Source organism: Scleropages formosus, chromosome 1 (genome assembly GCF_900964775.1).
Source record: "Scleropages formosus chromosome 1, fSclFor1.1, whole genome shotgun sequence".
NCBI classification, from domain to species: Eukaryota; Metazoa; Chordata; class Actinopteri; order Osteoglossiformes; family Osteoglossidae; genus Scleropages; species Scleropages formosus.
The window spans coordinates 18,267,986-18,281,260 of NC_041806.1; the positions used below are offsets into that span (position 1 = coordinate 18,267,986).

Below are 13,275 nucleotides of genomic sequence, written 5' to 3' on the forward strand. Positions count from 1 at the left end.
CTTCAGTTGAGGCTCAACCCCAGTCCCTCCTCCCGGCTTCATCTCACCGTTTGCTGAAAAAAAATTGGCTTCCTACCTATCTCTTTTGATTTAATCTTTTCAAGACTTTTTATGGCATCACTTAACCATTCCCAGCAAGAGGATTTTATGTTTTCAGCAACACATCTCTGAGAAAATTGTTCTGTCAACTGTTTTGGGATATGCTTTTTGGACATATCTTCCTTTGAACCAAAGCAAAATCAGTGGTGTCCTACCATTAAGAATCATAGTACACCGCATCCACAGTGCCACGGTTTACAATGAATCCAGTCTATTTTCTTCTCCAGGTGCAATTTCTGCTCAGTATTTTGTTAAGCTTCTGTTTGGGCCTGGAGTTTACTGGAGCTCCAGGACAGTGGGCCCGCTATGTACGCTGGGATGCCAGCACCAGAAGTGACCTCAGCTTTCAGTTTAAAACAGATGTCTCTGATGCCATGATCTTGTACTTTGATGATGGTGGATATTGTGACTTCCTGCAGCTAATGATCATTGAGGGAAAGCTTCAGCTGCGGTTCAGCATTGACTGTGCAGAGACCGTTGTTACATCTGACAAGAGAGTCAATGATAGCAACTGGCACTTCACCACACTTAGCCGGTACAACCTGAGGACTGCCCTGCGGTTGGACAGCGAGATCAAGGCGGATGAGGTCAAGCCACAGCGGCAGTTTATGAAGATTGTTAGTGACCTTTTCTTAGGAGGTGTTCCACTGGACATCCGAACCTCAGCACTAACACAGCCAAGGGTGAAGGAACAGCCGCCATTTAAGGGAATTATTACAGATCTGAAGTATGGGAACACAGAACCCAGGCTTATCAACAGTCACAGGGTACGCTTGGACATGGAGGGTCTTTGCGCAGAGAGCCCCTGTGTCAACGGAGGTATCTGCTCCATAGCAGATGGGGAACTGCTCTGTGATTGTTCCAATACAGGATATATAGGCCGTTTCTGCGAAAAAGGTGAGTTCAGATAATCATCCAATTCTCCTCCTCAACAAAAACTGTAACTTGTTTAAAATGTAAATAGTTTGACATTGAAAAAAGTAATAAACGCTAAAGGGTTAGGGGTTAGACTGTTTTTGGTTTGGTGAAACTATATTTTATGCCAAAAGTTTAGATTTAGACCACTTCTTCATTTACATTTTTATGTACTGTATGAATAGAATAGGTGATAACATTCCTTGTATTTACTCATGTGTGAAAGCAATGTGAAACCTTGTTTATGATGAAATTATTGCTATAGGCATGGGATCCCACATTTTCTATTACTGCTATTCAGTACTTTTTGTTTCATAGACTTTTGTACAGGGAATTTCTATTTATATTTTAACAAAACAGCATCATCTCTAACGTTCTTTTGGAAAGTGCATGTATCTGTGCTTTACTTAATAAGTTTAATTTTTATAAAGCTTATCCCTCTAGCATGGTACTGTATAAGTGTTGGAATGTTTTCATTCTTTTCTGACCGCAGAGAGTTTCTTTTCTACTGTAAACAGGAAAAATCTCCCAGTTAAAAGGTTAAAGAACAGGTTCATCCCCAGCTGTAAACATACCAGGTATCACAAGTTTAAATATGTATATGAATATTGGTTACACAAAGGAGAATATCTTGACAGCACACCTTCTGTTTGGGAATCTACTGTTGTTTAATGCAGGGTATTGATAATTCAACTCACCTTTCATTACTTAATTTACATTAACAAAAACTGTCACTTGCAGTAATTTTCTGTAGGTATAATATATATATTCTGTTGTACGTGACATAAGAACATGCTTCAACATTTATCAGGAAAAGTTTTTTCCATTTTTTGAATACAGAACCATGCTGTTTTGCCTAGTTGAAATTCAAACCCCAGTTCTTTTTGTATGAAATATATTTAGATGCTGCAGGCTTTAACAGAAATATTAAGGTACATGCTGGTTTGAACAAAGCTGGTTTTGGTTTTAACACTGCTATGTTGTTTGATGCTGTTCAGTTTCAATTATGATGCAGTATCCTTGCTTAGTTGTTGCTTAATTGTTACTTTGAATGATGATAAACATGGTAAACACACCATGTATTGTCATGTGTCTCATGTCAAATATCAAATATTCAAATGACTTATTTTTGCATTTATTTTTAAGAAATGAACTTAACCAGTACTAAAAGGATATTGCATCTTAAATATCAATGGATGTTCTCAGGACAATATATGTACAGAATATTGAATTTATTGTAGCTGTTTCAAAATGAGAAGCACTTTTCATTACTCCCACATTACTCCTTTTTCTGTTGGCTGGGGAACAAACTTGACAGTGTGGTGGGACCTTATCAGATTGCGTTATTTCTACTGCGGATTTTTAAATCCAGGGACACCTGGCTGTTTTCAAGTAGGAAATTTAAAATGAAAATGCACACTAAATACCTTGAAGTATCTGGAATGACAGTCTATTGTTTTGCTCGCTGTACTTTGTGTACTCACTGTGCTATGGGGACTTATATGCCTTAGACGTGAGACCACTGTGCTTTGTTTTGGCAGCTAGATATATAGGAGAGAACATTCCAAAGAATGTGTCTCACCAAACTTGTGCACTAGAGCATTAAGGATATGTCGACTGCAAACTCGTGGGATGTGGGAAGGTTGTTTAGCTGAATGAATCAATCACGCCCTATTGTCTTGCACAGTTGGCTTCCTACCACCCTCTAGTGTGGGGACATGAAAGCCAAATGGGAAGGTATGTCTGGTGCCAGTGTTACTTCTGATAATTCTAAAAGATAATTCAAGTGTAACCTTAAATAAGGTGTAATCCTGATGCCTGATTGTGCAGCAAGTAGATATATACAGTATTTAAGTATAAACTGCAATACTTAACATTTATAGTTACTTCAGTAGTTAGCATTTGATATTTTAACACAACGTAGCAATGCAGGGTCCATACATTTTTTTATTGTACTGAGTGTATCGCAGAGTATGACTATATATTTGCTTTTGAATTCTGATCAGCAGTAATCAAGTGTGACTACATTTACTCTATGTAAACGGTTTAGTTTAGGATGCAAGAAATTGCAGCAGGACCCAAAACACTTCTCTCTAACAGACAGATGGCAACAATAGCCTCAGAAACATTTGCCTTGCTGGAAACATATGTTTGGCACACAGAATAATTGTACTAGCCACACTGAACATCATCTGTAAAACTGCACAATCTGAGGGCAGATTAAAATAATAAACATTTGACTATAAAACATTTAAGATTTCATCCGATTGTGGATAATGCTGTTCAGTGAAATATTGTTTGCTGAACTTTTCTTGGGGGGAAATGTTGTAAATAGAAAACAAATATATCCAAAAACACACATAAATTGTATCTTCATATATTTACCTAGAACTGTCAGAAAATGTTTTAGATAATAGCATAATTATGGATTATAAAAAAATAATTTAAGGATTTGAGAAATAAAGTGTTAAGACAATCAGGAAAGTATTCCTGAAAGCTTAGTCTTTAGGATTAAAGTAACATATATGGGGGAAAAATGACAGTTACAATAATCTTACTATAAAAGTAGGTCACTGAAAAAAGAGAAGAAACCATTGTTTGACTGAATGATTAAAGTTTGTGCTGTGGTGTAAGCTGAAAATGGTGCTTAGACTTCAATATGACATGAAAAATAACAAGAAGGATTAAGAAATGGTTACTGTTATACTCAGTCAGTTGATTGGTGTACTGCTGGTCACATGCCACAGGACATCTTTGTATATTAAAAATCCTAAAGTATATTTATAGAGTCTTTGCTTTTGACATTGTTCCCACTGCCCAGTAATTTAGACCTACAAAATTACACAAATGCACACTGAAAAAAGATCAACATTATTATTCATTTAATATGCTGGCATTCTTACTGTAGCAGTAACTAAGCCTCATACAATGGTACTCCACCAAGAGTGGGAGCTTCTGACTGCAAAGTAATGGTTCTAACCAATATGCTACAAATCCAGGCATCAGTGCTCTCATACCCTTTTAAAGAGATTATTTCTCATCCATTCAGTCTTGCTTAAAGATGTAAAAAACTGGAGAATGAAATCTTTGTTTTTAGCTGTCAGCATCAATTGGCTTTGGAAACTGTGGTTTCTCTGTGTTCCCTTCAGGTGGTCCAAACAGTGGGGGAAGACAAAGTAGACAGGCACAAATTGAACACACTGTATATTCTAATTCATGTCACAGAACATGCAGCCAGAGTGCTTTTTAAACTAAATTGCTTTAAGACCACTGCAAATTAATAACTAATATATTAGTGATTACTGAAACCTTTATATATTTAATTAAGCCAGTCTTAATCAAGGCCTCCTTTTTTTCATTTAATAATTTGGTGACAAACAAATGAAATTTCATATATTTAATAAATAGAAGTCTTTTTTCTATAACAAAAATTTTAAAAATGAATAAATACATAAAAACTGGGAGGAGTATATAGATTTAATTCTTTTTTTACTTTTACAGTGTTTGTTAAGTTCTGCTTCTTCTTAGAGAAAGGTGCGTTTAGACAAGGATGTTACATTAAAATCACATTTTTATTTACATTTGTCACAAGAATTTCTTACCTAGGATTCCCTCCTCTGGATCTAGTTATGTCACAATAATAAATGGCTAATAACCATTACCATTAATTTGTCGCAGAGACAACACACAGGATGCTGGACCCAAGTGCAGGATCTTTATTAGTTTCTGGAGGACAAGGCAGGTTTTGTAGTCGGAGATAGGCGAATGGTCAGGTCAATGGGCAAACATTGTAAAGAACGGGATCTAAAGACGTGGTCGAAGGGCGAAGAAAGAGGTTGTTATCATGGAAGACGTGGAGTAGGGCAAGGGAACGAGGAGGAGAGGGCCAAGGATCAGGAACAGGTAAGGATCGCAGGAAAAGACTAGAGAGCACTAAGGAAATGGTTGTCTTTGTTGAGATTCCGCAACTGGGAGGTGGTGGGTTAGTGCCTTGGTATGAACTGTGGCCTTCTATCTGATATGATGACTTCCGGCAAACCATACATATGAAATAGGTAGTGGAAGAGTTGTTCGGTAGTGACTAATGCAGTTGGGAGCTGAGGCAACGGGTTGAGGCAGCATGCCTTAAAGAAGTAGTCTATTGCCACTAGGATGATGGTGTTGCCCTCAGAGGTGGGTAAATCTGTTAGGAAATTGACCCTGATGTGGGACCAGGGTGAGGAAGGAACAGGGAAAGGCTCCAGTAATTCTGCTGGCTTTTGGCTTGGGCACATACCTTGCATGCTTTGACAAACTCCCGTACATCTTCTCGGATGGAGGGCCACCAGTACTTCTGTGGGTCAGAGAGGGGTCTTTCGACAACCTGGATGATAAACAGCCACGTAGTCATGCACCCAATGGAGCAGCTGAGGCTGCATTCCTACAGGGATGCACTTTCCCTTGGGGATGTGAGAACTCCCACTGTACGGGAGCAATAAAGTATGACTTGGGCAAGACAGGTTCTGCTGGGGTTGTGACCAGGTCTTTGTCATGCAGTCTGGACAAGGTGTCAGTCTTGGTATTCTTTGAACGTGGTCTGTATGAAACAGTAAAATGGAATGTAGTGAAGAACAATGGCCAGCATGCTTGTCGGGGATTTAGACGATGGGCTGTCGCTGTCCATAGGTGCTCTAGCTTCCTATAGTCAATGAGTACCAAAAACAGGTGAGCATTTCCCTCCAGCTAATGCCTGTATTCCACCAGGGCTAATTTAATGGCCAACAATTCCTGGTTCCCGATGTCATAGTTATGCTTAGTGGGTGACAGCTTACAGGAATAATATGCACAAAAATGGAGTTTTGCTGGGGCCCCTTGTCTCTGTAAGAAAACAGTGCCCACTTCTATGACTAAGGTATCTACTTCCTCTATGAAAGGTACTAACAGGTCAGAGTGCTGAAGCACTGGGGTGGTTATGAATAATCTTTTGAGCTTCTGGAGACCATACGAGTCTCATTCCTTTTTCTCTAAGCAAGACATAAAGAATGCGGCTATAGTGCTAAAACCCCAAATGAAATGACAGTAGAAATTAGCAAACCCCAGAAACTGCTTTAGTGGCTTTACAAGGGCTGGTTGGGGCCACACTAGCACAGCCTGTACCTTCGAGGGGTCCATTACTACCCCATCAGGACCAAGGATTAACCCCAGGAAAGTGACTCGTTTTTGATGGAAGACGTATTGATCCCCCTTTACGAAGAACGTATTATTAAATAGCCTGGGTGACACATAACGTACGTGCCATACATGTTCTGTCATAGATCACGAGAACACCAATATGTTGTCCAGGTATTTGAGGGTGCATTTATTAACTATATCACCCAACATGTGGTTGACAGAGGCCTGGAAAACAAAGGGAGCGTTTGGTAACCCAAACAGCATTACCAGGAACTTTTAGTGACCCAAGACGGTGCTAAAAGTTGTCTTCCACTCACTCCCCTCCCGAATGCGGATCAGACTGTATGCATTGCAGAGGTCCAACTTGATGAACACCTTTGCCCCATCAACCTGCTATGATACTGCGGAAATCAGAGGCAAAGAATGCCGATACTTTACAGTAACGTCATTTAGGTCGTGGTAATCTGTGCATGGATGTAACCCTCTTTCTGATTAAAATAAACTCGCCAAGGTGGGCGAGGTTGACGGTCGAATGATGCCAGAAGCTAACACCTCAGTCACTGAGTCTTCCATGGCCTTCTACTAAGGCAGGGGCAACAGATACACCCTGCCTCTTGGAGGAGAGGTTCCCTGTAACAGGTCTATGACACAACCCCACAGTCGGTGTGGGGGCAGTACTGACGCCTTAGACTTGCTGAAGACCTCCATGAGGTACACCCTCGGAACGTCTATCAAGTATACAGTCTCCGGGCTTTCGATGGAGGTGGCTGTACATGGCAGGAATAAACAGGAGGCGATGCATTGTGACCCCCAAAAAACTAGCTCCCCTCTACTCCGGGAGATTACAGGATCGTATTGGGAAAGCCAGGTGTACCCCAGTATGATTGGGTTGTCAAGGGGCTTAATCAGAAAAAATCAGGGATCCTCTTTATTGCAAGCCCCTACCAGGAGCTTCAGCAACTCAGTGCAGGATTCCATTACTCTTGTACCTAGCGGTTGCCTATCGACCGCACTTACTTGTAACTTCACGTCATATGCACAAGTGGGAATTCCCTGTGCCTCAGCAAACGTGGAATCCATGAAGCTGCTGGCTGCCCCTGAATCTACAAACACCTGCACAGACACCCGGTCTACCTCCCATGTTAAAGTGAACAGAACCTTGAGTTGCGAGGCTGGTTGGAGCGGGTCACTCACCAGCCGCTGTGGTCAGGGAACACCCAGGGACTGTCTTTCAAAGCACATTGCTCTGATGTGCTCAAGACTGCTGCAGTAGAGGTAAAGTCTCTCTTGGTGCCACTGTCACCTCTTGGCTGGTGTCAGATGCCCCTGGCCAATCTGCATGGGCTCCTAGGACTCAAAAAGGGATCCAGAGACCGACGGAGCCTGCCTGGCACCATAGGCATTCTCAGGCCAGGTTGTCCAGGGTGATGGTGTTTTTTATAAACTGGTCCAGAGTCCAGTCTTCGCCCCTGTAAACCAGCTTAGCTTGAATGCATAGATTCAGGCATTGTTGAAAGCATGCTAGTTGTGCAGCGGCATTCCATTGGGTTTCAGTCACAAGAGTGTGAAACTAGAGACCATATGCAGCAATGGACTGATTGACTTGCTGTACAGTTAGCAGGTGGTTGCCGGCAGTCTTTCTGGACATGGGGTGGTCGGAGACTGCCTTGAAGCACTTCTTAAAGTCCTCATGCGAAAAGGAGATGGGCTGACTCCTAACCACGGTGGCCCAATTCAAAACCCGACTGGTCAGCAGTATGTCACCTGGCTATCATCTGTCTGATCCACATGCGGCAAGCTGGAAAAAAAAAAAAAAAAAAAAAAAAACAGCTCACACTGTAAAAGAAATCACTGGTTCTTTACCAGGGCACCATCACAAGTCATTGGCATGGCATGTCCAGGGTCTATCACTGGGACCATCACAGTAGCGATTGGTAATGACGTTGGGGCTGGTGCAGAAGCAGCAGCGACTGCTCCGCCGGATTCTGGACTGTGCTCCTGAAGAACGCTCAGGATCTCCCGAATGGACTCAGTCATTTGCTGAAGGGTGTGGTCATGCAACCCGAGAAGCACTCCTTTTGCGGAGATGGCATTTTTGGAGACATTCGATCTCTGCTGGGTCCATGTGCAAGTGGAATCTTCCGACATGTTGCAGAGATGACATACAGGACCCTGGACCCTTTGTTAATTTCTGGGGGACATAGCAGGTTTCGTGGTCGTGTTGATGGGTGAACGTTGTTGAGACAAGGATCCGAAGATGTTGTCGAAGGGCAAAACAAGTTATTGTGGAAGACGTGGAATGAGTGAGGGAACGAGGAGAAGAGGGGCAAGGATCAGGAACAGGTGATGATCCCAGGAAAAGACTAGAGAAAGCTGAGGGGACGGTTGCCTCTGTTGAGAACTGGAAGGTGGTGGATTGGTGTCTTTGTCCCTGATCGTGCTGATTGATACCAGGTGTCTGGGGTGGGGTAAAGGGTGTGACAACCATTTTTGTTAGAATTCATTTTTTTTCTGGTTTACCATCTGTAAAATTTGAACAGTTATTAGACTTTAATAATACAGTCACCTCATATTTTCAAAACTCACTGATGGCATGACAACCTTGATAATGCCACAGATTATATTTTTATTTAATTAATCTATTTAGATAGCTGAGACTTTATTTAGCGACTGACATCTGAACATCTTCACATACTACCGTGAATGCAGTCTAATAGAGCCCCTATGTCCCTGGTGAGTGTATATGTTGTCCATCCTTTCAAAAATATGTAATTTAATTAGCCACAATGCTTAACAGTCATACTGTATGTAACAAGAAGCAGTCAACACATCATTACATGCAGTACAAAAACATAGCCTCCATATTTTATCAGCATAGTTTGTACTTAAGAAGATTTCCCTACTGTTATTTAAGCATACCTCCAAGTTAAACATCATGCTATAAAAACTTGACACACCAAAAAAAAAAAAAAAAGATTTTTTAAAAGTCACCAGTACATTGCTGTTAAAGAAAAAGCTGTCATAAAATACTGTTTAAATAAACAGTTTGCCCAACTGCCCTCTGCTGAAAAAGGAAAACATTTCTTGCAAAGGGGTCAAATAGTGTGGCACATACCTGATGTATTCCTATGTTCTAGCATAAAGTGTCATTTTGGAAACAGGAGTAAACTGTGTGCATTCATAATGAGATGTCATTCCAGTCCATGTCCGCAGTGGAAATAACTAAAGATTAAAGGTCTGGGTAGCAAAAAGCTATGCACAAACCCCACAACATCATAAATTCAACAACCCTCCTTGAGTAGGAGCTGGCCATAATGCCTGCTTGGATTTATGCATCATCCTATGTATGTGGGGGGGTCTGTGTCATAAAAGCCATGGAATATTTGCACATAATATTCTCAGGGTTGCCAAATATGACCGGAGTCATGATCTGGTTCCCTGAAAGGGTGGAACAGATGCAGTTCCTGATCTTCTCCAGGGTTTTAGAAACATGCAGAGCTCTTGCTTGCATGGTCACAGTTGTGTGATATTTTTTTGCATGGTAGCTGTGCAAAAAAAAAAAAAAAAAGAGTGAATCTAATACTGGGAATGTTTCTATCTTTTTTCCTTTTTTTGTGCCAGATTCAACAGACGAAGCGAGTACTCCAGGTGAGTTTTGGGCATAATCATATATGATTGAACATCATTATGCTTCACTTTTGAGAGGGAAATAGATTAATGGGCACAAGTAGAAATACAAGCGGTGCACAAAGTAACAGTAACACCACATGAAACAAGAATTTAACTTTGAAATAAGTCATTCACAATTACAAGCACCATTGCGAAGCTCAGTCCATGGCTGATTGCCAGTTAAAAGGATGTGTCAGCTACAATTCAGCTGTGACAACTAGCATATTGATATGAGGTTTCAAAGCAACATGAAGCAACTAACAGAGTTGCTTAGAACTAGAACTGGTGAATGGACAGGCTATCAAAGGCGCTGAATTTTTTTTATTAATGTATTAAACTAGAACACCAAGGAGGAACAGTGGTTACAAGTCAAAGTTTATTGACACGCCATAGTATAGTTAATGCCTCAAAGTACAGCCTAAAAAATTATCACAGAATTAAATCAGCAATTCTGTGACTCCATCTCAACGAAAGCTGTACATCGTGAGGTTCACAAAGCTGGACTTTCATTCAGAAACTGGTTTTATTCAAGGCCAGAACATAAAGACATACAGTATAATCTAGTGTGAGGAGCACAAAACCTGGACTATAAGCAGGATGAAAAACATGATATGTAATACATCCAGATGGTTTTATGCTTGGAGAAAGTCAAAGGATGCCTTCAACCAACAATTTATATTATGAACTGTTAAACAGATCGGGGGAGGGGGGTCTATTTTTGTATGGGCAGCTATCGCAAGCTATGGTGAGATGATTCCTCTGCATGGTCATATAATGGCCAAAGAACATAAGGTTATTTTAAGGAACCAGGTGCACCTCACGGAAGAAACACTGCTCTCTTGTTATGTCTCAGTATTCTAGGATAATAATGTCCAGGCACACAACAAAAAAAAAATAGAAGGCCTTAGATAGCATTTCCAGTCACAGATGTAAACATCACAGACTGTTTATAGGAAGTTCAGGAGCACAGAGTATGAATTTGATTTCCACCACCTTCATTCCTCAAAGAACCTGAGGCTTATTGAAGAATGATGCAGTATCCAATTACACACAGTTCAAGACTTGTTTGGCAGCATTCTAAGAAAGACTGAAACTGTTCTAATGACAAAGGGTGACCCTACTACTTATTACGTCCTTGATACAAATATTTACATTACATTTACATTTACATTTTTTATTTAGCAGATGCTTTTCTCCAAAGTGACTCCCAGTGGATACTATGTAGTGTTATCAGCCCACATACCTTATTCACCAAGGTGATTTACACTGCTAGAGACATTACTTACACTGGGTTACTCATCCATACATTAGTGGATGTTAACTTAATGTTAACTTAACATTAATATTTAATGTTAAATGTTAAGTGTTAGTTTCTGCTGTTTTGTCCACTCACTACATATTACAACATTGGCTATTACAGCCTTAATCACCAAAGTGATCAGTGCTTTTTAAGTAACTTGAAAGCAACTCTCAATTTGTCAGTCCACTTCAACACTTTTAGTTGTTGGGATATTTGTAAGGCAGTCACAGAAAATTGTATGTACATCTTCAAAATGGCAAGTGTAGACACTTCATATCCATAGCACAGTCCAGTGGAGACAAATTTCCAGCTCTGTGTAAGCACCCCTTTCTAAGTCTGACAGATGCCATGCTTGACTTATAGGTTAAGCATGTGAAATCACAATACCAAACAGTATTTGTGAGTGTGCTCTAAGAATTCTCTATTTCTTTCTCTTCCCTTTTAAAAAGGTTTCTTGAATTTGATGATGGGCGATCAAGGTATGCTATTCTTTCTTGTCTGCAACTTTTCTTGTTCATTGTGTATGTATTCATCAGTATGAGTGTTTCCGTGCATTTCTGTATATCTAGGTTGGAGAGATGGTTGCATGAGTAGTTATCAGTCCTAAATTTTGATTTTACTCTTATCAGAAAATGTGTGCTGTGTACTGTGCATACTGTGAGATTACTACAGTCAGTTTGCATCATCATCATGCATGGCGTCACCTGCACCAGTAGCACGTGCTTACAGATGGACAAACTCAGTGAAGCACATTGTTGCAGCTTCACCCAGCACAGCTTATGAAAAGCACACAAGAACTTGTCCTATTTATTTCACAGTCATTTAAATGTTTCTATTTCCTGAAACAAATAAAAGAGTGGAAATGTCTTTCATAATGCGAAACTGTGTCTCATTTAATAGTGTTTTGAGCTGTGCTAATGGAAGCTCGCAAATGCATGCAACGTGGAGTACATAGTTAGCAGTGTTTCATCATGCAGCACCCCATGATACACTGGCATGGATAACAGTGATCTGTACTAATGCTCCCCTTCCAGCATTCTTGATCTTCACTATATTATGTTCCTCTTCCCTCTCTTTTTCCCTTATGGCTTTTCCAATTGCGGATATCATGTCAATCACTTCGCTATGGAACTTCACTCTCCATTTCTATAGCTAAAAGAAAAGGTACAGCACTTTATTCACTATTACTGAGATGCTGTTGATGATCATATATCTGCCCATCCCTTATTTTCGTGCGCTCATTGTTGTCCTAAACAATTTAAATGCAGTAACTTCCTGCTAATGGTTTGACTCAAAGAACACTTCTGCTGTGAAATATGAGATGAAATGAACTGTAAATTTGTGCTGGTGTAATGAGTGAAAAGAAAAAACATGTTCTGGATGGAATTTTTGAATAGTTGGGGCACTGTTTACCATTTTATGAAGTATGAGCTTCTGCAGAAGGCAAAATTTTTGTCACAACATTATCATTTTACATTTCTGTCTCTAAAGACACTGATAAAAGTTAGTTTTAATGCAGTATTTTATAGCAGTACTTGTATCATGCCCAGAGGTTACGCGGACACAGAGGTGTGCTGCTATGCATCCAAATGCGGACGGAAAAGGTGATGTTCTCATATGCAGAATGAATGTATATGTGCACTGAACAAAGAAAGTGCCGAAGTGAGACAAGGAACACGGAGCGAGGAGACAGGCGGAGTGTTCTCATAAGAGAAAGTGAGTACACAGAAAAACAACTTGGACTGAGTAAGGACAAGAGCATGGACGGTGGATGCAGACAGGACTGGAACTTTAGAGTACAAACACACTCTGAACAGGAGTTTAGAAGCAGGTGAGTAAACATGGACCGAGAAGTGGGATGAGATCACCAAGAACCTGTTAAGAGCTGATCAAGAATCCGCACTAGCTGCTTGTACCTCATTCCTTTTATAGTACTGGGAATTCAGTGTTCACTGAGTCAAGATGTGTTGGTCCCCCGTGTCAATGCCCGATGCGTGAGTCTGATCCTCAGAGATCCTGACAGTTTCATAGTCTGCCTTGAGAGTTGGTGTTTCTTGATTTGTTAGACAAAATATATAGGTTTAAAAATGTTTTTATGTGTTGTATTTGTTTTTACTGATTTCTTTTATTTGAAATATTAA

At 40.4% G+C, this 13,275-nt stretch overlaps 1 protein-coding gene across 6 annotated transcripts in view; it reads left to right on the forward strand.

Moving 5' to 3' along the window:
* The first annotated feature begins 205 nt into the window (after positions 1-205).
* Positions 206-13,275, forward strand: part of LOC108922314 (neurexin-3b-like) — a 370,501-nt gene continuing 357,431 nt past the window's right edge. For 4 of the 6 annotated variants that reach the window (XM_018732376.2, XM_018732379.2, XM_018732378.2 and 1 more), the window contains exon 1: positions 206-1,000. In XM_018732376.2, coding sequence (XP_018587892.1) covers positions 300-1,000 — 701 coding nt within the window. In that variant the 5' untranslated portion in view covers positions 206-299. Of the gene's footprint in view, positions 1,001-9,786; positions 9,814-11,583; positions 11,614-13,275 lie in introns of all 6 variants that reach the window. The other 2 variants (XM_018732374.2, XM_018732377.2) reach the window with 2 other exon arrangements.